Source organism: Anas platyrhynchos, chromosome 19 (assembly GCF_047663525.1).
Source record: "Anas platyrhynchos isolate ZD024472 breed Pekin duck chromosome 19, IASCAAS_PekinDuck_T2T, whole genome shotgun sequence".
NCBI lineage: Eukaryota > Metazoa > Chordata > Aves > Anseriformes > Anatidae > Anas > Anas platyrhynchos.
Genome location: NC_092605.1, coordinates 12,620,637 through 12,644,505, shown reverse-complemented (window position 1 = coordinate 12,644,505; position 23,869 = coordinate 12,620,637). Strand labels below are relative to the sequence as shown.

The following is a 23,869-nucleotide window of genomic DNA, read 5'->3' as shown; positions in this document are numbered from 1 at the left end:
GGGTGGGTACCCCTGAGAAATGTCTGTAGCAGCTTCTCAATCCACGCAGTCTTCAACATCAAAGATTGTAACAGGCACTAACTCAGCAAAGTTGCCAGGCAGTTTCTTGAGTTTTACCATGGAAGATTTCACTTAGCTACCTTCCTTCCTTCGACCTTTCTGCTCCCCACAAAATGCTGCATCATTGCTAGAGAAAACAGCATGTGTTCATTGGTCACAGAAGTGTTGCAGAAGAGGGAATTGTGTTATCAGTAAATTGACAACGTACTGCAGAGGCTGGAGAAGACCTGTCTGGTGACAGTGGTCTGTATTTAGCTCAGGGCGAGGTGCTGGGCTTCCATCAGTTCACTCTTGCCAGAGCAGCAGTTCCCTGGTGTCCTCATCTGGGGTGCCCATGTGGCAGTCCTGCCAGAGGCAGTCCTGCAGCAAAGGGCTTGTTAACATGCCCAGGAAACAATCCATACATTGAATGGCTGATTGGATTGTTTGGGAACAGCCTGTAAACAGTGGATTATCTGCATAACAAGGAAATTTGGCACCTAAAGAGTTTGTCTTCCACATTATGCAAAGCATTCGGGCTGCTTCCAGCACAAGCCAGCCGCTCCGTGTGGTAGGTGTGAGGCATGCACAGAGCTGGTAGTTGAGCCAGAACAGGGTGCGGACTAGATGCTGACTCTAACATGGCTTTGTCTTCTTAGAAGGGAGAAGGGAAGGGAAGAGGTTGGCCCCTAAGACTACCTCTGCTAACAGGAGAAAATGCTGGAAAGCTGTTTCTTGTCTTGTGACTGTCAAATTACAGGTGACAAGAAAGAGCCCTTTTTAGGCTATGTACAGTTTTGTAAGGGAATGCATGTGTGCGCGAGAGCATGTGTGTCTGTGGGCAATACACAGGGGTGCCTGCACATGCCTACTGCATCTTCTGTAGCCTTGAGTGAAATGCTCTCCCATCTCTCCTCTTGCCTGCACTTCCACCCACAGGGGGGCTTTGTGTGCATGTGCATTTTCAAATGTGTCCGCATTTCACTCTGAAGAGTACACTTCACTGTGTCCTTCTCTTTGAAAACGTGCTCTTTTCATGTGACTCTGCTAAATGTCCCTAATTGACAAGGCTGGTTGGCCTATGGCAAAAGGCCTTTACCAACAGTCCTCGCAGGGCATAGTGGGCTGAACAGTGTGATCGTGCCATTCTGATCAGTTCCTCTCCCTTTTATTTTGATTGATTTTCTTTCCAGTAAGCTTCCTCCTTGTCAGCGCTGCTGAGTGAATTACAAGTTCCTAATATAGAAGACAAGTAGTGAGGTTTGTGCCTTCCCAGCCAGGTCAGGCAGAAGAACTTTCCAACTATGTTTGTCATTCACTTGTTATCTAAGACACTGCCAGAATATTTGGAGCAGCAGTTCTCTGAAGCCCTGCCAGTTGGAGACGGGGGAGAGGGGGGAGTTGGGGGGGGGGGGGGGGGGGGAGGCGGGGGAGGGGATGAGGGGGAACTATTTGAAATCTAATTCTGCTCAATATCTGACTTTTTGCCTTCTTTGATGGCAGTTTTCTTACTGGCTTTGTTCCAGAACTTCTCATGAAATCCAGGGAGACGATAAGTAACCTAGATCCTTTGACTTTTAGACATCTCATCGGAAAAAGGAGAAAAGTTAGTCTGTCTTGGCCTGCCATTGACAAATGGCCTTTTGTCCACTCTTTCTTGTAGCTCTATGTATTTTGCAGTTTCTGTTTCAGGGTATTACCACTTGCTTAATGACAGAGCATGTTCCGCCACCCTGTAGTCAAGTCATGCTCAGGCTTTGTTATTCCTTTATCTTGCTATGGTGTGCTCTGCTTGGCATGCAAGAAGGCAGCTCTGGAAATCCTCCTGAAGGAGAACTGGGGAGGTGTCTTCTCAAGGTGTGGTTTCAGTAGGATAAAAGTTCCCTCCCCCCTTATCATCAGCCCCCTTGGAACATTTAGCTCTTATCTTGCCACTGCAGCACCCACGGAGGGAAGCCATCATTAGTAACAGCAGTGAGGGGGCTGGGTGAGAGCTGGGCAGGGTGGGCTGACTGTGCAGCCAGTTAAAACAATGCGAAGCTGCACTTGTAAATAACGGAGGAGCTGGTAGTCACTGTCCAGCTGGAAAACTATGATTTGATTGCTGTCACAGAAACTCGGTGGGAGGAATCACACAATCGGAGTCCTGCAATCCATGACTATATGCTATTCAGAAGGGACAGGCAAGGAAGGAAAGGTGAGGGAGTCACCATCTGTGAAAAACAAACAAACAAACAAACAAACAAAAAACCAAAAAACTAAAATAAACAAATAAAAACAAACAAACAAAGAAAAAAGGATTGATTGCACAGAGATGTCTCTGAACGTAAACAAACAAACAAACAAAAACCAAACAAACAAAAACCAAACCAAACCAAACAAAACAAAACAAAACAAAACAATGCACAGTTTGAGAGATTATGGGTGAAAATTAAAGACTAAGCCAACAACAATGTAAAGTTTGTGTTTGGTGTCTACTACGGGCCATCCAGTCAAGGAGAGGATGTTGATAGATGAAGAGCTCTTTCCTCCACTCCAGAAACCATCATGCTCACAGGTCTTCATTGTGCTAGGTGACTTAAACCACCCTGATGTTTGCCGAAAAAGTGGCACAGCAAACTGCAGGTGATCCAGATCCAGGAAACTATTAGAGGCAACTACTAGGGCAACTTCCTAGTAGAGATGATCGCCCAACCAGAGGAGAGACATTGGACCTGTTGCCCACCAATGCAAAAACGTATCAGAGAGGTCAAGATCAGGGGTAGCCTAGGCTGCAGTGTTTATGACCTTGTACTACAATTCTCACTCTTTAGGTATGCAGGATGAGCAAAAAGTAGAGTCAAGATTCTAAAACTCAGAAAGGCAAACTTTGGGCTATTTAGGGCACTAGATCATGGGATGATTTGGGAAACTGCCCTCACAGAAAAAGGAACAACTGAGAGATGAGAGGTAATTAAAGACTTTTTTCTTTGGGCCCAAGAGCTCTCAGTTCCAACGTGCAAGAAGTCAGGCAAGAAAGGCAGAAGGCTGGCTTGGCTAAGTCAAGGCCTCTTATCCAAACCAAAACACTGAACAAAACTGGTGACAGGGATATACATCCTGGGAAGATGATAGGGATATGGCTTGGGAGAACAGGGAGGGGATCGGGAAAGGGGATCAGGAAACGAAGATGAAAGGAATTGTATCCCCCTTGAGTGAAACAGAAGACCTGGCTACTCAACATGGAGAACGTTAAGGTACTCAACTACTTTTTTTGCCTCAGTCTTCACCGGCAAGTGCTCTAGCTGTACAGCCCAATCCATGGAGTACAAAGGCAGAAGCAGGGAGAAGAAAGAACTACCCGCTATAGGAGAAGATCAGGATCAAGGTCACCTAAGGAACCTGCATGGACACAAATAACTGAGACCTAATAAGTTGGGGTTGTTCAACCTAGAGAACAGAAAGTTCCAGGGTGACCTTATATTGACCTTTCCATACTAAAAGGTGGCCTACAGGAGAGATGGGGAGAGACTGTTTTTCAGGGAGTGTAGTGATGGGACAAGATATAACAGTTTTAAGCCAAAAGAGAGTAGATTTAGATTAGATATCAAGAAGAATTTTTTTCCTATGAGGGTGGTGAGGCATTGGAACAGGTTGCCCAGAGATGTTGTGCGTGTCCCATCTCTGGAAGTGGTCAAGGCCAAGTGTGATGGGGCTTTGAGAAACCTGAGCTAGTGGAAAGTGTCTCTGCACTGGCAGGAGGCTGGAACAGGATCATCTTTTAAGGTCCCTTCCACCCAAACCATTCCATGAATCTATTGTAGGTCCTAACAAGAACACTGCACTTCCGGCTCTCCAGCAAAAAGGGTTTTCCAGGTGCTGCACTTAGATCTTCTCTTGGGTCACAGAGTCACTGAAGTCTCACATGACTGGTGGGAGGATCTTCTCCAGGTTCACTGGGAATTTGTTACTGCTTTGGATCATTTAGGCAGTCTGTTGCAAACTTGGACTATGAAAAAGTCCTCTCAGAATAGTGCCTGTAGGAAAACCTCTGCATTGTACTTACAGGCAGTCAGAGAGATTTAGCTGCAGAAAGGAAGCTCCTTTGTTATCATGAAGTTTACATATGTTTTTAACCTAAAAAGGCCTTTCACTACATATGCCTGAGACTTGGACTTCCTAAATAGAAGTCCTGGTCCTGGGAGAACTCTAGGTCTAGAATGGAGTTAGACTTGATAATCCTTATGGGTCCCTTCCAACTCAGGATATTCTACAATTCTATGATTCTATGAATGTAATTAATCTTAATCTTAGGCTATCAGGGATTGGTGAACAATAATGTTTTGTTTTGAAGGGAAGGTAAGGATACATCTTGCCAGAGGAGGAGCCAGCTAGTGTCTTGTGTGAAGGAGGGATTAATGTGTTTGTGTTTAGTATGGCTATAAAAGGTAACAATGGCTGTAAAAGGTTTGATATGGGTATGTCCTAAGCAAAGAATAAGAGTGTTTGGGGATAGCCTGAGGGAGGTAAACACATTTCAGTTGCACATTTCCTGTGCACTGTTTTATTGTAGTGTTGTGCTTGTTCTCACTTGAACCGTGCATTTGCATATGTTACTTACTTGTCTCCCATCCCTGAAGCAAAGGTCATTGGAAGAAGGGGTAGGAAGTGGGGTACAGGTATCATGGAGGGGCTTATCCCACTGTTTACACCCCTTTTTGCAACACCTTAGCAGATAATTTGATGCTACAGCAGTTTTAAGAACTCACTAAGACATTGTGCCTAGAGGATGAAAGGTACGCGCATCATCAGCACGTCATGCCTTGTTGAAGGGACAATGCCTGTTTTGGTAACTCCACATGATTCAGAGAAGGAAGACGTGGATGTTATCACCACCACACATTATGGCACTCTGCAATTGCAAATGTTGCAGATGTTCTCAGAGGAAGGTGATGTCCTGTCTCTGGCAGGAGTTGATCAAGCAATACAAAGCATAGTTATCATGAATTTTGCTTTTCAAACTAGTAGAATCATCCATGGATTTTCTATAACGAGCAAGGGCTCTATAGATTAAACTAACAGAAGCCTTTTCATTCACTTATAAGAACAAAGGAGTTGATCGTTTTGATCATTTGAAAACAACACGATCATAAATAACTACAGAATTGAATTACAATAAATAAAACCACCGCTTCTGCAAAGTAATCTGCGGTCTTTATTCTCTAGACTTTGTCACGGTTACAAAGACACTGCAGAAGAAAAGAGAGGTTTCACATTTTGTGCATCTCTCCGGCTACTTTGCTGCCAGAAGACATCCTTATTCTTCCTCTTCTATCTTCTTGCTGTGAAACTCCCGGCTCTTTACTCGGAGCTTGTTGACCTGAGACTCTGCAATGTCAGCCCGCTCCTCGGCTTCTTCCAGCTCGTGCTGGATCTTGCGGAATTTGGAGAGGTTGACATTGGACAGCTCCTCCTGTGTGGGGAGAGGGAGTTGATGGCAAGGAGCCTCAGGCAGGGGCTTCACTCCTCATGCACCTGGGCCTTGATGGTCTGTGGTGATTGTCCAGAGAAAGCACAGACCTCCTGTTTCCTATCTACCACTGCTGACCCAGAACCCTCTCAAAGATCTCCTCATCCTCCCGTATTCATGATTCCACTGTAACATCCACCCTCATACCCCTCTGCTGACCCATAAGCCTTCACACAGCCCTCCTTCTATTTCTATTATTCTTCTTGGAAAATGATTCTTGCTCCCATTCAAGTGATACTTACAGCCTCTTCAGCTTGTCTCTTGTAGGATTTCACCTTCATCTGCAGCTTGTCCACCAGATCCTGGAGCCTGAGAATATTCTTCCGGTCTTCCTCAGACTACAGTGGTTGGTAAGAAGGAAAGAGAGAGAGTTGGTTTTGCCAACACATAAAGTTAACAATTTCCATTGGGGGCGATGTGCTGTGTGGAGGCTGTGGCAGCATAAAGAGCCTTCTACCTTACCTGGTAGGTCAGCTCCTTCACCCTCCTCTCGTACTTGCGCACACCCTTCACAGCTTCAGCGCTGCGCTTCTGCTCAGCATCTACCTCCCCTTCCAGCTCCCGCACCTGCAATGAAAAATCTGTCTTTGGAGCTTCTCCGGTACCTCTCCAAGGGACATGCTCACTTGTGCACAAATACCAGCCCCACGCACCCTGGCCTCCAGCTTCTGGATTTGCTTCTTGCCTCCTTTCAGGGCCAGCTGCTCTGCCTCATCCAGACGGTGCTGCAGGTCCTTCACTGTCTGGTCCAGGTTCTTCTTCATTCTTTCCAGGTGAGCACTAGTGTCCTGCTCCTTCTTCAGCTCTTCTGCCATCATGGCCGCCTGGAGAAGAAAGAATCAAAGGCGTTGTGCAGCTGAAGACATTTTTTTTTTTTTTGGGGGGGGGGGGATAAATCCACCATCATCAGTGAAAGGAGACCCCAACTCACATCTGTGATGGCCTTCTTGGCCTTCTCTTCAGCATTGCGGGCTTCCTGGATGGTGTCTTCCATTTCACCCTGAATTTGGGCAATGTCTGTTTCCAGCTTCTTCTTGGTGTTGATCAGGCTGGTGTTCTGTTAATTCACAGAGCAGCTTAAATATATTATTTTTAGGAAAAAAAAAAAAAAAAACACAACAGAAACAAAAGAAAAAGAAAAACAAAAACATAACATTTTCACTTATTTTGTTTAGAGTTCTGTTATTGGTTTGTATGAAGGGTATCCATTGCTGATAGTAGTTATCAAAGACTGATGAAGCAATATTCTTATTCAAAAAATTAAAAGAGGCTTAATTTATTCCTTTTTCAATTTATACATTTATTCAACCCTTGGACTTGCCTGGGTGTGGAGGAGCTGAACTCTCTCACTTGCATCCATTAGTTCCTGCTCAGCCACTTTCCTTGACCTCTCTGTCTGCTCCAGGGCTGCCCGCAGTTCCTCAATCTCAGCCTGCAAGAGGTTTGCTCTACGCTCCACCATGGCCACCTGTTCCTTCAGGTCTTCCTGTGTCCTGAGAGCATCATCCAAATGTATCTGGGTATCCTGTGAGTGAGGAAATAGAAAGTAGGAGGTGTATTTTTCCTATTTTCCTATTTCCTATTCTTAGAAACATGGAATCATTTAGGTTGGAAAAGACATCTAAGGTCATCCACTGCAGCCTTTAACCTAGCACTGCTGAGTCCACCATGAAACCATGTCACTAAGCTACCCATCTACACGCTTTTTGAAAGCCTCCAGGGATGGTGACTCAACTGCTTCCCTGGGCAGTCTTCTCCAATGCCTCACAAACATTTCAGTGAAGAAATTTCTCCTAATATCCAACTTAAACCTCCCCTGACACAACTTGAGGTCATTTCCTCTTGTCTTACCACTTGGTGCTTGGGAGAAGAGTCCCACCCCCACCTTGCGATAGCCTCCTTAGGCTCCTATAGTAGTGCAATCAGGTCTCCCCTGAGTGTCCTTTTCTCCATGCTAAACAACCCCAGTTCCTGCAGCTGCTCCTCATAAAATTTGTTTTCTTGATCCTTCACCAGCTTTGCTGCCCTTCTTTGCATGTGCTCTGGCACCTCAGTGTCCTTCTTATAGTGAGGGGCCCAAAACTGAAGATGGTATTCAAGATGTGGCCTCATCAAAGCCAAGTTCAGAGGGTTAATCACTTCCCTAGTCCTGCTGGCCACATTATTTCTGATACAAGCCAAGATGCACTTGGCCTCCTTGGCCACCTGAGCATACTGCTGGCTCATATTCAGCTGGCTATCAACCAATACTGCTAGGTCCCTTTCCTCCAGGCAGCTTTCCAGCCACTCTTCCCTCAGTCTATAGTGTTGTATGGTGTTGTTGTACCCCAAGTACTGGACCCAGCACTTAGACTTGTTGAACTTCATACAGTTGGCCTTGGCCCATCAGTCCCACCTACCCAGATCCTTCTGCAGATACTTTCTGCCCTCGAGCAAATCAACACTCGCACCCAACTTGTTGCTGTCTGCGAACTTATTGAGGGTGCACTTGATCCCCTTGTCCAGATCATTGATAAAGGTACTGAAGAGAATTGGTCCCAGTACTGAGCCCTGGGGGATTCCATTAGGGACCAGCCTCCATCTGGGTTTAATTCCATTCACCACGACTCTTTAGGCCAGGTGACCCAGCCAGCTTTTAACCCAATGTAACGTACACACATCCAAGCCATGAGTAGCCATTTTCTCCAGGAGGATGCTTTGGGAAATGGTGTGAAAAGCCTTGCTGAAGTCTAGGTAGACCTCCTTTCTAGCTTAACCCTTCAGAAGAGTTTGTAGCCATCCATTGCAGCACTCCAGTCATGTGAACCATCCCACCATGTTTCTGTGATGACAAATGTTCTATTGTTTTCCTTCCTCACAATGGCTTACAAATCCTCCTGTTTCTTGGCCATACTGCATGCATTAGTGTAGATGTGCTTCAGTTGGGTTAGTCCTCCTGTCACATTTTTAGGGGAGAAGCCCTAATTCCCACATGACCATTCCCAGATACTTTTCTGATTTCTAACCCGACAGTGTCCTTTTAGTCTTTGCCGTGACTTGACTGTCCATCTCCTGCCTCAGCTGGGATGGCAGTGCGCTGGAGCTTGCTACCACACTGTCTCATAACCACTGTCATACCACCCCCAGGCTTGTCTGTCAAGTCTGTTTTTGTACCTTTACCTCTTCAAATCTAGTTTAAAGCCCTATCAACGAGCCCTGCTAAATCCTGACTAAAGATCCTTTTCCAAAGGGTTGGAGCCCAGGTATTGATTTGCTGGCTGTTCCTGTTCTTTGCCGCATTATTCCCTGCCTCTGGAGGGATAGAGGAAAATACCACCTGTGCTCCCGATCTTTAACCTCCTTAACAAGTTTTCCTAAGGCCCTGAAGTCTCTCTTGATTTCCTTCAGACTTCTTCTTGGAGCTTCATCACTGCCTACCTGCCTATTTTCACATAGTTGTAGAACTGATACTGTACCAGATATTTTTTAGCAATGTCAGAAAGAGGTGAATATATTTGGTATTGCCATACCTTGAGCACTCCCTGTGTGTTTCTCAGGTTCTTTTGTGCCTCTGCAGCCTGGCGGTTGGCATGGCTCAGCTGGATCTCCATTTCATTCAGGTCTCCCTCCATCTTCTTCTTCAGCCGCAGGGCTTCGTTCCTGCTCCTGATCTCAGCATCCAGGGTGCTTTGCATGGACTCCACAATTCTGAGGTGATTTCTCTTCAGCTGGTCGATTTCCTCATCTTTCTCTGCTATCTTCCTGTCAATCTCAGACTTGACCTGGTTGAGCTCCAGCTGGAGGCGCAGGATTTTCCCCTCTTCGTGTTCTAGAGAGGCCTGAATAACAAAGAAACTGAATTTTAAAATCCTTTTAAAATGCTTCTTCCTAAAGTTATCTTCCAAATTATGTCTAATAATGTCAAATTATGTCTAGTAAATATCTTCCAAATTATGTCTAAAGGAAAGGGGCTCCTTCACTGTGGATGATATACATACTGAGGCTAGATCTCCAGACCCAGTAGAAACAAAGAAGTGACGTTTGTTTGAAATTCCCAAGCTTTTATCATTCACACTGTTCCAAAGTACTCCAGTCTGGAAATCGGTGTTTATGGGCATGTACCTCAGCTTCCTCCAAGGCAGCCTGGATTTCAGATTTCTCTTGCTCAATCTGTTTCTTGACTTTCTCCAGCTCATGGATTGCCTTTCCTCCCTCTGCAATCTGCTCTGTGAGGTCAGAAATCTCCTCTGTAAGGAAGGGTGAAACAAGGCATGGTCAGACATAGGGCATAAAGGAGGGAAAAGACCATACCAGCCACACGAACATGACAGGTACCCTTGCAGACCTGTGGGCAAGGACCTTTGTGGAGTGGAGGACAGGCTGGCTTGTGAGAAAATCCAGCCAGCAGCAGAGAGCTAGGGACTTACGCTGCAAGTTCTTGTTCTCACGCTTCAGCGTTTCCAGGTGGTCCAGGGACTCCTCATAGGCATTCTTCATCTTAAACAGCTCCGTGCTGAGAGAGCGAGACTCCTTCTGGGAAGCTTCCAGCTCAGCCTGTGTTTCCTCGTACTTCTGCTTCCACTCTGCCAGGATCTGAGGAGCAACAGGGTGTGAGTATGGATGTGACAATTGTGAGGAGATGCCCTGCCCAGGAAGCACAGGGCCAGAGGCCAGAATACCTTGTCAAAGTTCTTCTGCTTCTTGTCCAGAGCTGCGCAGGCAGCATTTGATCGCTCCACGTCAATCATCAGGTCTTCCACCTCATTCTGCAGCCTCTGCTTTGTCTTTTCCAGGGAAGCACATTTGGCGTTGACAGCTTCAACGTGTTCCTCTGCATCCTGCAGGCGCTGTGCCAGTTTCTTCCTAGGAAGTGGTTAGCACATTTCCCAGTTAACAAAAAAAAAAAAAAAAAGAGTATATCTAACTTTTTTTTTTTTTTCTCAACAGCATGCTTTACCACTTCACAGTCTGTAGTCCAAATCCCTTGTCTTTTTTTTTTTTTTTTCCTAAACCATACCTGTTCTCATTCTGCAGTTCTCATTCTCGAGTTCTCTGATTTCTACACATTTTGTCCTTTTCATATTCCAACTCACATACATTACAAGATGCATTAGCCTTCCTCCTGTCATTCCACCCTAAGCACACCATTGACTTTCTTCCTGACAGTATTAGAGTGGTCTCCTCAAATTTCTGTTGTTACTTTCTGCCAGCCTTCCCTGCTTTCTCCACATACTTGGCCTCCTCCAGCTCCTCCGTTCGCTGAATAGCATCTGTCTCGTATTTAGTTCTCCATTGGGCCACTTCACTGTTGGCTTTGGACAGTGCACGTTGCAGTTCTCCCTTGGCTTCTTGCTCCTCCTCATATTGTTCCCTGAGCAAGTCACAGTCATGGCGAGCAGACTGCAAGGCGTGGGCCAGGGCACTCTTAGCCTGAGGTGACAAGAGTATTTTGACATTGAATGGAAAAGTCCTGATTGAAATGTTTTTGGACATTGGTTTATTCTTCTATATGAAACAACAGCAGTTCTGGGAAAAGGCCTGGAAATTTGCAAGAGGATTAATTAACAGCAGGGAACAGACAGCAAAGCTAGCATGGAAAGACTTGCCCTGCACTAGCTAAGTACGGTTTTCTCCCATGGTATTTTTGTAATCTCATAGGTGTCTGAAGTACCTCTTGGTCAGGAGGAATCCAATGGATAAAACAGAATTTGGAAAGCCTCCTCACCTTTATCTCTTCTTCTAAGTGCCTCTTGAGCTCCTCAATCTGTTGGGTGAATGCCTGCTTGCCTCTTGATAGCTGAGAAATTAGAGCATCTTTCTCCTCCACCTGGCGTGAATATTCACCTGGGAAAGTTTGCAGATACACCCGACTTTCATTGCCATTGATGATAGTGTGTGGGCAGTTGGGGCTTTAAGAAAAGATATTTAGCAGTGTTTACAGAAACTTATGATCTTATGACATAAACTTCTCACAGGACAGCATGTAATGGACAGGCCATATGTCCGGAAGGCTCATTTCTACATTAACTCCCTGTCATTGTTCATTTGCACACTAGAGATGTGAAAGTCTCACCTGATTCTGTCTGCAGACGAGCTCTTTGAGCATTGAGGTCATTTACCATGCGTTGATGTTCCTCTTCTTTTGTCTTAACCTCACTCAGTTGGTCTTCTAGTGTGCGGCACATCTTCTCCAGGTTTGCCTGCACATAAACATGGTACTGTATCACTGTTACTCTTAAAAAACAACAACAACCAAACCAAACCAAACAAACAAACAAAAGTCCAACACACACAAAGAAACCTACATCATCAAGATCTGAGAAGGATTCAAGGGATACAATGTGAAGAGTGTACTTTGAGCACATACCCTGATAGATCTGTATTATACCTTGGCTTTGGAGACAGACTCCATGTTACTGGCCAAGTCATCTATCTCCATCTTCAGCTCACTCTTCTCCTTCTCCAGCTTCTGCTTGACTCGTTGCAGGTTGTCGATCTGCTCCCCAAGCTCAGCTGTGCTGTCTGCGTGCTTCTTCCGCAGGGCAGCAGCTGTGGCTTCGTGCTGCAGCGTGGCCTCTTCGAGGTCACGGCGCATCTTCTGAAATTCTGACTCACGCTTCTTGTTCATCTCAATCTGAGCTGCCGTAGCCCCTCCGGCTTCTTCCAGGCGCTCGCTGATCTCCTCCAGCTCTCTGGAGAGGTCAGCACGGTGCTTCTCTGCTTTTGCCCGAGAGGTTCGCTCTGCCTCAATTTCCTCCTCCAGTTCCTCGATACGGGCCTGGGGAAAATGCAAGACCCTTCACACCCATGCCCTACTTGTATTGATGTCCTTCTGAAGGGCTGAAGGGAAGGAACAGAGGCTTGCCTGCAGCTCCTTGATCTTCTTCTGTAATTGCATGCCCAGGGCTTGCTCATCCTCAATTTTGCTCTGGATCTGGCTGATTTCAAAGTCTTTCCTTTGCACAAAGCATACAGAAACACAGTGTTAACATCCAAATAACACTACCTAATAAATGCACCTGACCTGCACTCAGGTGTTCCACAACTACACTTACTTCTTCAGTTTCTCATCCAGCTGCTGCTTATCATTTTCCAAATCCATTATGCTATCGTGGGCCAGCTTCAGGTCTCCCTCAAGTTTCCTCTTAGCCCTTTCAAGGTCCATGCGCAGTTTCTTCTCTTGCTCCAGGGACCCTTCCAGCTAAACACAATTCCATTAATGCCAGGCAGGTTGAACAACATACGTGTCCTGTCTTGCTGGAGGCACATGTGCTTACATCATCCACTTGCTGCTCCAGCTTGGTTTTTGCTTTGGTCAATGTATTGACTTTGTCCTCTTCGGCCTGCAGGTCGTCCAGTGTCTGCTGGTGGGCCTCTTGGAGGGCTTTCTTCTCTTTTGTCAGCTTGGCAATGGTCTCATCCAGGGATGCCATTTCCTCTGTGAGGTTTTTCACCTTTGATGAGAAGGAGCAAGTGTAATTAAAGCAAGTAGGTACAAGACTCCCATAATAGCACAGTATGACTTACTTCTTACTTGCCTCATACCTTGTTTTCGGTGGCATGTTTTTCCTTTTCAACCTTGGCCAAGGTTAACTCCAGGTCATCAATGTCTTTCTTCAGCTCTGAACATTCATCCTCCAGTTTCCTCTTCTTGGCAGTCAGCTCAGCATTAATTTCTTCCTCATCCTCGGCCCGTTCTGTCACCTCCTTAATTTTGGCTTCCAGCTGGATTTTAGTTTTGATGAGCTGATCACATCTTTCCTCAGCATCAGCCAAGCTATCTGCTTCCTTGTGGGGAGATACAAAATATTTTAATTTTATAAATTTATATAATTCTTTGAAGTTTATCTTTTATCTCAGTAAATTGACATCTAAATTCTATATCTGGATTTGCACTTCCACACAAACAGCTGATCTATTTTTTCAATTTATTTTCTTAGGGGGAATAAAGAAAAAAAATAATGCACATCTTCTCTTAGAAATAAGGGTTGTTTTGTTTAGTTCTTTCATAAAATGTCTAAAAGAATTGTGAGCTGTGAGGATACCTCCTTCCCTGACACACTTCATCTCTGTTTCTCCTTTTGTCAGTGGAACAAATTTACAGGCTTTTTTTCCTTTGTACTAGAAATAGTACAAAGCAGCTTCCTTTTTGTAATTTTCTTATGGTGGACCAAGTATTACATTGAGAGGTAAAGCTTTTATTATGTTCAGGATTAAAATGTCACAGAAAGAAGAATATCTCTTGTCTACATTCATTAAGCGTACTGCACATACTGTAGAGGCATACTTAGTTTCTAGACACTGTGCCTGTAGTTTTCAATGCTGATTTCAGCTTGCTCTCTATTGCTTCAGTCTTTGATATTTCATTAAAATAGCTTTGCAGTGACTAAGTTTAATTGACAGACAACTTTAAAAGTAAGACAATCAAAACCAGTGTTTATTTTTCTCATTTGGACTAAGAAAAAAATCCTCAGCTTTCCCACTTTCTAACTCAAAACCCAGATCACTGTGAAACTATGGGCAATGTGAATGTATTAGGTAATTTTAGTGATTTAAATGACTTAATTAGTAATTTTGGTTTTCTTTCTAAGATGGGTTTTGAATATCAAACACTGGTGGAATATATTTTTAAACGATACTTAATTTTTCTAGTTTTTGTTTGTTTGTTTGTTTGTTTTGTGTACATGAGGTTCATAGGATATTACTAATAACACAACTACCATATGGCATGTGATGAAAATCCAGGTTGCAGATGCAAATAACTACAGTACCCAGAAGTGAAAGGTTTTGCTTAGTCATCTGTTTTTGCTTACTCATCTTTCTTGTTCTGTGCTTTACTCAAGTCTAAAGAATACAGAGATATGAAGTGTCTACCCAGAGCTGCTTTAATTTTATTATACATACATATGCTCTTTAAATTTGGCATATGTGTTTTATATTTAAGGATTATAAACTAAAGCACTGAAGGATGGGCAGGGCTCAGAAAGCCTTTTCACTGGGAAGAGTACCTTTTCCAACATCTACCAATACCAGGCTGTTACTTTTCATTATCCCAGGGAATACTGAACTCTCCTGTACATAGTAAAACACCATAGAACAGCCCCAAGAGATTAGACTTCATTAGAAGATGAGCTTCATTAGGCTGAGAAGACATTTCTAGTCATATTTCCCACTTGAATGAATGAATGAATGAATAAACCATAGTTATCAAGAAGCTGATATATAATATTATAAGCATCAGTTTGGTAACTGATATCATAATATTACAAGCATTATAACTGATATTTATAATATTATAAGCATTATAATATTATAAACATCAGTTTGAACTCTAGATTGCATATCATGTCCAAAATGCATTCATGGTTTATGTCTTGGTGAAGGAGGTACAACCGGCAGGACTCACCTACACAGCTGTAGATTGTTTCTTCCTTATAAAGCAAGAGAACAGAGTTCTACCTAAAACTCCCTGCACTGGGTATCAAAGGGCTCACCAGGCTACTGCCAGACATTATTTTAAGCAGTTTCACAGTCAGTATGATGCACACCTCACTAAGTATCTGACATATAATCTTCTATAATCTGACCATCTGTTTGGGAAAGAGGAGCCTGAATGTACATAATCTTTTGCTGGGTGGAAATAAATGGAATAACTCACAGCTTGCACTTGGAGCTGCAGATCATTTTTCTCCTGAAGCAGAGACACCATTTTCTCCTCCAGCTCCTTCCTCTTTGCCTCAGATTTTGCAAGCTCTTCCTTGGTTTTCTCAAACTCCCCCTTCATGTTGGCCATCTCCTTTTCAGATTCTGCACTCTTCAGCAAGGGCTTGATCTTAAAGAACAGCTTCATCCAGGGCCAGTGCTTGACATTCATGAATGCACGAACGTTGTACTGGATGCAGAAGATGGACTCCCTGAAGCATAATGAAATTATACATTGATTATTTTCAGTGTGATGAATGGTGACGCTTTCCTCCAGAGGAAAATGACTCTAACTGAAGATGAGCAATGTCTACCTCCTCTCCACCATTCTCTGGTACTCCACTCTCATCAGGAAGCCCCTGCACCTGGCCTGTGTGCGAGTGATGAGCTGTGCCAGCTTCTCATCCCTCATTTCCTCCAGGAGCCCTAGCAGCCCAGCTTTGAAGAACACCTTGAGAAAGGGAATGTTGCAACACATCACTGCCAGGTAGAACTAGGCACAGGCACGTAGTGATTGAGTCAGGAAGAGTTTGTACCTTGGTGTGACCAAATTTGTACTGGGTGTGATCCACATCAATTGACCCCAGAAGTTTCTCAGAAGCCTTTTTGCTATCAATGAACTGTCCCTCTGGGATAGCGCTGGCATTAAGCACCTTGTACCTGTGAAAAGCAAAAAAGCAAGATAAAGCTGAGCTTCCCAATCAACACACAGTAGATACTGAATCCAACCATCTTATCAACAGTTATTTTGGAGAATGTAGTCCAACCTGAATAAATCTAAATGAATGAACCAACTATGTTTGTATTATGCTGAGAAGTGCAACACTCTCACCTCTGTTTAAAGTCTGCATAGAGGACTCTGCTGGGGAATCCCTTCCTGCAAATTCGTATCCCTTCCAGCACACCATTACAGCGCAGCTGGTGTAGTACTAGTTCATGTTCCATGGCACCTAGCAATTTAAAGCATAAATAAATACCAGTTTTCAGCATAGAAGCGAATGGCTGTGTCAGTGGAAAATCTGTTTCTGCTGGATTGCCTTACCTGGTGTTTTTGTTTCATTTGGTATGATGCAACGGACAAAATGGGGGTGAGTGCTCCGTAGATTGGTCATCAGTTTATTTAAGTTCTCCTGTGGGACCACAATATGGTATGTGTTTAAAGAAAATCTTCGGTTCTCACTACCAGGTTCCTTGAACTTGTCACTAAAAGGTCATGCACCTAACAATGGATATGCACTCAGCTGAAAATTCTCAGCTACATAATAATGGTAACACCTCAATCAAAGTTCCCCTCTAAACATTGAAAACCATCTGCCAAGATAAGATAAAATGTTGCTTTTGACACAATGAGAAACAGAGGTTGTCTACTTCATAGTTTTACCAAAAAAACTTCTTCTCTTTTCTTTTCTTGACTTAGAACTACAGTCTTTTCTGATGTAAAATTAATCTATTTCTGATTTTCAAAGATAAAAACATATCGAATTTTTACTTACCCGAAAAAGAGCTGAGACAGTCTGGAACGAAGAACCCTTTTTCTTGCCACCTTTCTTGCCACCACCACCACTAGCCTCTGATAAAGTGAAGATAACAATATTTTTTGGTTTTTGGACCATTCATGATTCTACAGTTTTGCATAACCACTGTGCACCAGAGTGTTGACATTTCAGATAACTGACCTGCTTCTCCACCAGCAGAGGCAAAAAGTAAGGCCAATGTCTTTACAGATGACTTCTGGTACAATCCAATGACAGTTTCATTCAGGGGGTCCTTGTTCTTTTCAAGCCAGCCAGAGATGTTGTAGTCCACTGTGCCAGCATAGTGCACAAGTGAAAAATGGGCCTCGGCCTTGCCTTTGCCAGGCTTGGGCTTCTGGAAGTTGTTGGACTTGCCCAGATGCTGGTCATAGAGCTTGTTCTTGAAAGAGGTGTCAGTTGCCTTGGGGAACATGCACTCCTCTTCCAGGATGGAGAAGATGCCCATGGGCTGGGAGAAACAGCAACAAAAAACAGAGTTAAATACAATTCTGCTTTCATAAAGAGACTAGAGTAAGGCATAGGAATTTTAGAAATGGATTTTTTTGTTGTTGTTGTTCTTTTGGACATACATTTTTACATGAAATATGAATTTGAAGTGTCTGAAAATAAAATTCTGATGGATAAAAAGGAGATTTTTATTTTTGCATTAAGCCTTTCTCACATTAACTTCATGTAGACAAAGGTGCCTAACTAAATTTAACCTTTGTTCAATAGATCAGTAGGTATTTCAGATGCTTCCTGAAATCTTATTTTTTATGAGGTATCTTTCTTCTCATTCTTGTACATAATGTTACTCAAAATAGTGCTGGCTCACAGCTATGTTTTTATTCAGCATTGTTAATCCAATACCATTTTTTTTATATGTACATCTCTGATTTTAATTACAAATTGCATTTCTGAAATCACAACATTAATATTGAGATCATAATCCTGATACTGAATATTGTGCCTGAGTATCTGAAAAGAGCTCTTTCATCTTTGCACATTAGAAAATACACCTGCAGAAAATCCTTGCCATCAGATTATGTGTGATCACATTTATTTTTCTATTTCCAGGCAGGTAAAACTACAGGTCATTTAAAAAAAAATTATATTAATGTACTTAAATGATAAGATGAATGCACCTCATTCATAACCTAATCAAGTCCTTAGAAATTACTTAGAAATCTGAACTAGAGCAAAAAAATGAGGTAAAAGCCTACAATTCTGCCACAAACAAGAAATAATATTTTAAACACAATGAACGTACTTTTTCAATGAGCTCAATACAAGCAGCCAAGTCCATCCCAAAGTCAATGAACTCCCACTCAATTCCTTCCTTCTTGTACTCCTCCTGCTCCAGCACGAACATGTGGTGGTTGAAGAACTGCTGCAGTTTCTCATTGGTGAAGTTGATGCACAGCTGCTCCAGGCTGTTGAACTGCTCAGTGCAAAGGTAAGATTTACTCATACTCAAGATGCAACAATCTCTGTAATGCTTTCTCCTGTGTACTCAATCCCACACAGGAATGCCCAGTGAAAGATTTTAAAAGATCCCATTCACTTTTTTTTTTTTTTTTTGGTTGTTCTTTTCTACCTGACTAATGTTTACATCTATCACTTATTTTTAAATCAAATTCCAAAATAATTTAGTAGTCTTATCCCTAACAAGGTTTTATGTACGTTTTCCCATTGCCCTAACAAAAAACATTAGATGTTACAAGTGTTTTCCAGCAGTGGCCTGTACTCAGGTTCTTTATCTAAAGTTTTATAAAAAATTGTGTGCCTGCTTTTTGTGCCTGCACTAAAGGCAGTCAATAATCTCTTCCTATTGGAATCACCCTATGGGTCTTCGGAAGCAAAGAGTATATATTGCCTTCTTTTTCCAAAGCCTTGGGATAAATCTGTGTGGGAGTGTGGGACTTAGGTCTAATTTTCTGTTTATACAATATGTGATATTGTATCATTGGTATCTTTATACAACTTGTCAGATGATTTTTTTCAATAATATGCTCAAGCTATTGAAAAACTACAGCATTTGTGGTAATTATATAAAAAGCAGTTATTTTCCCCCTTTATACTACAGAAAGCTATTACATGAAAAATCTTTGAAGATTGTACTTTTACTTGGTGTAAAATCAGTGACATATTCAGAAAAGGCAAGCATTTCCACACAACTGCAAATTTTCTGCTTTTGCAATATATTTTTTTTCACTTTTGCAATAAAAATATATATTTTCCACTTTTTCTGCAATAAAATATGAACCCATATTTGAAATTGTAAGTCAACGGCATGTTTTCAAAAAGAAACCAAAACCCCCCAAACCATAATTCCCTGCTTTATCTTGACCCCTAATTGCCTTTTGAAGACCTTACTATGATTTCTGTTTTCCTTACATCAAAGATCTCGAAGCCAGCAATGTCCAGGACACCAATGAAGTACTGTCTGGGCTGCTTCGTATCAAGCTGCTGGTTGATGCGAACAACCATCCATAAGAACATCTTCTCATAGACAGCTTTTGCTAGAGCACCCACTGCATTGTTCACCTAGAAGAAAGAAGAATGCAGCAGAAGAGGAGCATCTAGAGTAAGATAGTAAATCAAGCCAGAGGAACCCAGTCACCAGCTGTTTGTTACCTGCTGCACAGTTTGACCCTTGGTCACATATTCATTCCCAACTTTGACTCGGGGGTAGCACAGTGCCTTGAGCAAGTCTGCTGAGTTCAAACCCATCAGGTAGGCAGCCTTGTCAGCAACTATATGCAAAGAGAGAGAGAGAGAGAATGGCAGAGAAGTAATCAGTGAACAGTGGATGTTCTCTAAGAGCTAAGTGCAGAGGTGCAAATTCTAAAACTGCAATACTGCGGTAGCCTGAAGGGAAATTTAGAAGCATGATTACTATGGAAACTGAGATTATGTTTTTATAAAAGTGAATTTGAGCAATGTGCCTGACCACCACCTGCCAACTACTTTACTGTTTCTCTTCTTGACAGTTTTATATTTTATTAATACCTTCTGTGCCATCTGGCTCTGCCTGCTCCTCTCGCTGTTTCTGCTTGAACTTCAAGTTGCCATAGTGCATGACAGCCCCTGTCAGCTTGTAGATGGCAGTCTTTTCATCAGCAGTGAAACCCAGGATGTCAATGGCACTCTGGCAATGGATTCAGTGAATGTAAATGCCACATATATTAAACGTATCAAATCAATTAATAAAATTTCTATGTGTAACTTACATCAGTAGCAATCAACTCCTCTTGGTCGTTAATGCTGGGAACAGTGATCTCACCTTGACTAACAAATTGGTAGTCATATGGGTTGGTGGTAATGAGAAGCATGTCTGAAAGCAGAAAGAAGAAAGACACAGGCTTAGTGTTTTCAGCTAGGTAGTAGGGGGAACTGTTGCTCATCAATCATCCTCAAAAAGATATAATGATCCTTCCTACCAATCAGCTCTGGCTTCTTGTTGGACATGATCTGATAAAATATGTGGTAGCTTCTTTCTGCCTTGAGCTGGAAAGTGACTCTGGACTTCTCCAGCAGATCTAACAATGAAGGCAGGCAGAGTTAGGCACATGACAGCATGTGGAAGGAGGAATTTGGGAAGAGATGTGATCATGCCAGGAGATCACTTACAAGTTTCAATGTCAGCAGAAGCCAGTTTGCCTGTGGCCCCGAAGTGAATTCGAATGAATTTGCCCTTGAGAGGAAAATAAAAAATGTATGTTGAAATTTCACTAAGGCCACAAGCATGTAACCATACAGTCTCCATACAGTCTGTACAGAGTACAGGTTTTCAACTTAGAAGATCTGTGAATTTGTTGTCCCCTCTCAAACAAACAAACAAACAAACAAACAAAAACAAACAGAAACAGAACAAAACAAAACATAACACACATACAAGAACAGTGAAACTAAGAGACAGCTCTATGTTGGCAACAGTAAGATAAAGATCTGAGACAAGTTATTGTTATTCAGTTGATATCCTGATTGAAGAGGAGAAGGAAAACCACTAAAGTAGACATTTGTTAGCTCATTTATGCTTGAGCTTGAACAGATGTATATAGAGAAAGCCCAAATGCAGTGGATTCAGTCCTTAATGAGATAGGATGCAGTGAAGGTCAATTTTACTGGAATACGTGTATGTGTTAAAATGAGTTTTTGGATCCTGTAGAACAATGGAAGGCAGCTTTTCTTTTCTGAACCATGGGCACAGGGACAATGCAATAGAATGCAAAACTTAAAGCTGCAACTGTGAATTGGTATTGCAATTTCTTAAGAACATTCACAGCTTATCGAGTACAATTTACTAATGGCTTTCTGTAATTAAAAAGATCAAAAATATGTGTCATAGAGCAGTTAGGTTTGTTACAGGATGTCTGAAGATACTCTTGTCACTTTCCCTTCCCAGGCAGCTCATATCAAGGTCTGAACGGTTAAATTACTAGACCTGCCCAGTTCTATATCTAGCAAAGTCAGATTAATATTTTGTGGATTGGATACAGGCAAATTGTTTCCTGTGTGTTAGTCTCTTCCTTCCTCTTTCTCTCCCTTTCTTCCTTTCTTTGCATTACATAAATTTACACAGCTTTGTATCTATAGTCTGTATGACGGATACTAGGAGTTTATATATACATTTATAAATTCTAAATAACAAATACATTTACACATATTTAAATGATCCCTCTTTGTACATATTTGTTTGCTGTGCTACACTTCTACAGTTAAACAGTTAATTAGACAGTTAGATATTTTTTAGTCAAGCAAAATACGAGGAAAATATGACTTCAAGGAATAAAACTATCCTACTATGTCACTTCAGAAGTGACAGGTTCTGTTCGGACATTCTTGTTCATCAATAAATGTCAAAATCTCTTATCAAAAACTTACAAAGCGTGAGGAGTTGTCGTTCCTCACAGTCTTGGCATTACCAAAGGCCTCCAGCAAGGGGTTGGCGCTGATGATTTGATCCTCAAGTGTCCCCTACAATATGATAATCGTATATTTACAGTATTTAATTCACTCGGCAGTTATGGGCTGAGTCTTGAGTCTGTCTGTCCGAAGAGCTCACCTGCATTTTGCCAGGCTGCTCCTCCTTTTTCTTCTCCCCACTAGCTGCAATTGTTGCAAAGTATTGGATGACACGCTTTGTGTTCACAGTCTTCCCTGCACCAGATTCTCCACTGTCAAACCAGACAGAGAATCAGATAGTGTGTGGTCCCTGGGCATGGGGCAGCCCTGTGAGGACCCCAGCAAGGATCATACTTACGTGATCAGGATTGACTGATTCTCACGGTCTGTGAAAGAGGCAGAAAGAAGTAGACATTGCAAATGAAGAACAAAATAAGATTAAAAATTAATGCAATACATGTAAATTATACCCAGAAAAAGTATATATATATTTTAACTTCCTTTACTACTAATAGTTTTTTCAGTTTGCAAAATAATGCTTTCCTATGAACACTGAAAATCCTTGAACAGACTTGTTTTTTTCTTACTATACTGTTATGATCTTTTTTCTCCTGCATAAAGTAGAGTGAATGGTTTCCATTTTTATTTTGTTACTTCTGCTACACAGATTGTATTTAGAGCAAAAGCAGAATTTTCAAATAACATATGGAGTTCGTACCCTGTTCCCTTTCAACATTTCATTATAGGCATAACTATATTCTTTTCTCTATCTGCTCCATTCTGCTTATTGTTTTTCCTAATATGCTAACTACCTATGGCATTAAACCTCCTCTTTAGAAATCCTGATGTAAAACGACTGTTTAAATATGCAGTGATTAATACTATGTCTGAAATAAAAAATAAAAAAAAAAATAAACACACACACACACAAAAAAACAACAACAACAAAAACAGACGTGTTAATAGAAATCAGTATATTTATCGGGAAAATTTTCTGCTTACATTTAAACATCTTTTAAGTAGAATAACTTTGAGAACCACTCACCAGTCAGCATGAACTGATAGGCATTGTCAGAGATGGAGAAGATGTGTGGAGGGGCCTCCTGGCGCTTTTTGCCTCGGTAGGCCAACACCACCTCCGGGTTGTACACTGGCAGCCACTTGTAGGGGTTGACAGTGACACAGAAGAGACCCGAGTAGGTCTAAGAGGAAGGGAGACAGAACGTTGGTTTCTGCTCAGCTTGGCACAGCAGGCCTTCCAGCTACCCAAAGGAAGAGAGCTGCTGGTACTTACATAGATCATCCAGGCTGCATAACGCTCTTTGAGGTTGTACAGCACAGCGGGTTCATGGAGGTGGGTCATCATGGCCATGTCCTCAATTTTGTCATACTTGGGAGGGTTCATGGAGAAGATTTGATCTTCCTTCACGGTCAGAGTCTGCCAAGGAAATGAAAGATCAGTGTATGTCAGCTTACAGCCCACAGTGGGAATCAAATGGTGTCTTTCAGCCTTGTTTTTCACTCACCTCTCCACCTTCAGTCTTGACAGTGACCTTTCCTGATTCTTTGCTCTGGATTGTCCCTTTCACAAAGGATTCCTTTGGATGTACCACAAAGACAGATGATTTGGCATCAAAAGGCTTGTTCTGAGCTTCAATTCTTTCCTTCTCTGACTTTCGCAGATAGGGAGCTGCCTCCCCAAAGATGGCCATCTCAGAATCTGAAGACATGGTTGATCGTTATGGAGGGGCTTGTCAGCAGAAAACACTATGAAAGAGCAGATATATTGTCCAAATGAGTCAACAATTTTTGTTGCCCTTTGGTTTATTGGAAAACTTACAGAGCATTATAGAAGGGTTTGCCTGAGAAGAATCTCAGGCAGTTCTCTGGTCTATCTTTTTGTTCAATACACATCAAATCAAGTTACTCAGAGGCTTTTCTGGTGAAGTTTTGATTATCTCCAGGGATGGAGATTCCTTAGTCTCTCTGGATACCCATTTAATATTTGACCACCTTGATGGTGACTTTTTTTTCCAAATACCTGGTCAGAAGTCCTATTGCTACAACATGTGTTTGTTGCCCCTCATCCCTTCACTCTGCACATTCAAGAAGAGCTTGTTTCTTTTTCCTGTATAACCTCAGTTTGTTGAAGAGGACAATAAGAGTCTTTATTTACACGTCCAGAGTAGACAAACCTCAGTCCTTCAGCTTATCTTGA

General features: G+C 42.4%; 1 protein-coding gene and 1 long non-coding RNA gene across 2 annotated transcripts in view; one reads left to right on the top strand and one right to left on the bottom strand.

Moving 5' to 3' along the window:
* LOC119713221 (uncharacterized) overlaps window positions 1-19,282 on the top strand; it is a 32,465-nt gene extending 13,183 nt beyond the window's left edge. Inside the window, exons 3-4 of the long non-coding RNA XR_005260178.2 lie at window positions 18,107-18,199; window positions 19,148-19,282. This is a non-coding gene — a long non-coding RNA (uncharacterized lncRNA). The remainder of the gene's footprint in view (window positions 1-18,106; window positions 18,200-19,147) is intronic.
* Window positions 5,321-23,396, bottom strand: LOC113840832 (myosin heavy chain, skeletal muscle, adult-like). The gene is made up of 38 exons (XM_072025817.1): window positions 23,178-23,396; window positions 22,946-23,089; window positions 22,697-22,853; window positions 22,010-22,037; window positions 21,812-21,923; window positions 21,631-21,723; window positions 20,377-20,440; window positions 20,187-20,285; window positions 19,977-20,080; window positions 19,756-19,894; window positions 19,381-19,499; window positions 19,141-19,290; window positions 18,014-18,184; window positions 16,906-17,212; window positions 16,723-16,799; window positions 16,272-16,359; window positions 16,062-16,179; window positions 15,766-15,889; window positions 15,544-15,680; window positions 15,186-15,441; window positions 13,073-13,315; window positions 12,805-12,981; window positions 12,583-12,728; window positions 12,393-12,483; window positions 11,916-12,305; window positions 11,601-11,727; window positions 11,253-11,371; window positions 10,761-10,957; window positions 10,207-10,390; window positions 9,955-10,120; window positions 9,650-9,774; window positions 9,058-9,366; window positions 6,870-7,073; window positions 6,480-6,605; window positions 6,202-6,372; window positions 6,011-6,115; window positions 5,791-5,886; window positions 5,321-5,491 (listed from the first exon to the last, which is right to left on the bottom strand). Exons 1-38 carry the CDS (start codon window positions 23,379-23,381, stop codon window positions 5,336-5,338), a joined length of 5,823 nt encoding a protein of 1,940 aa, XP_071881918.1. The 5' UTR covers window positions 23,382-23,396; the 3' UTR covers window positions 5,321-5,335.
* Window positions 23,397-23,869: the final 473 nt, after the last annotated feature.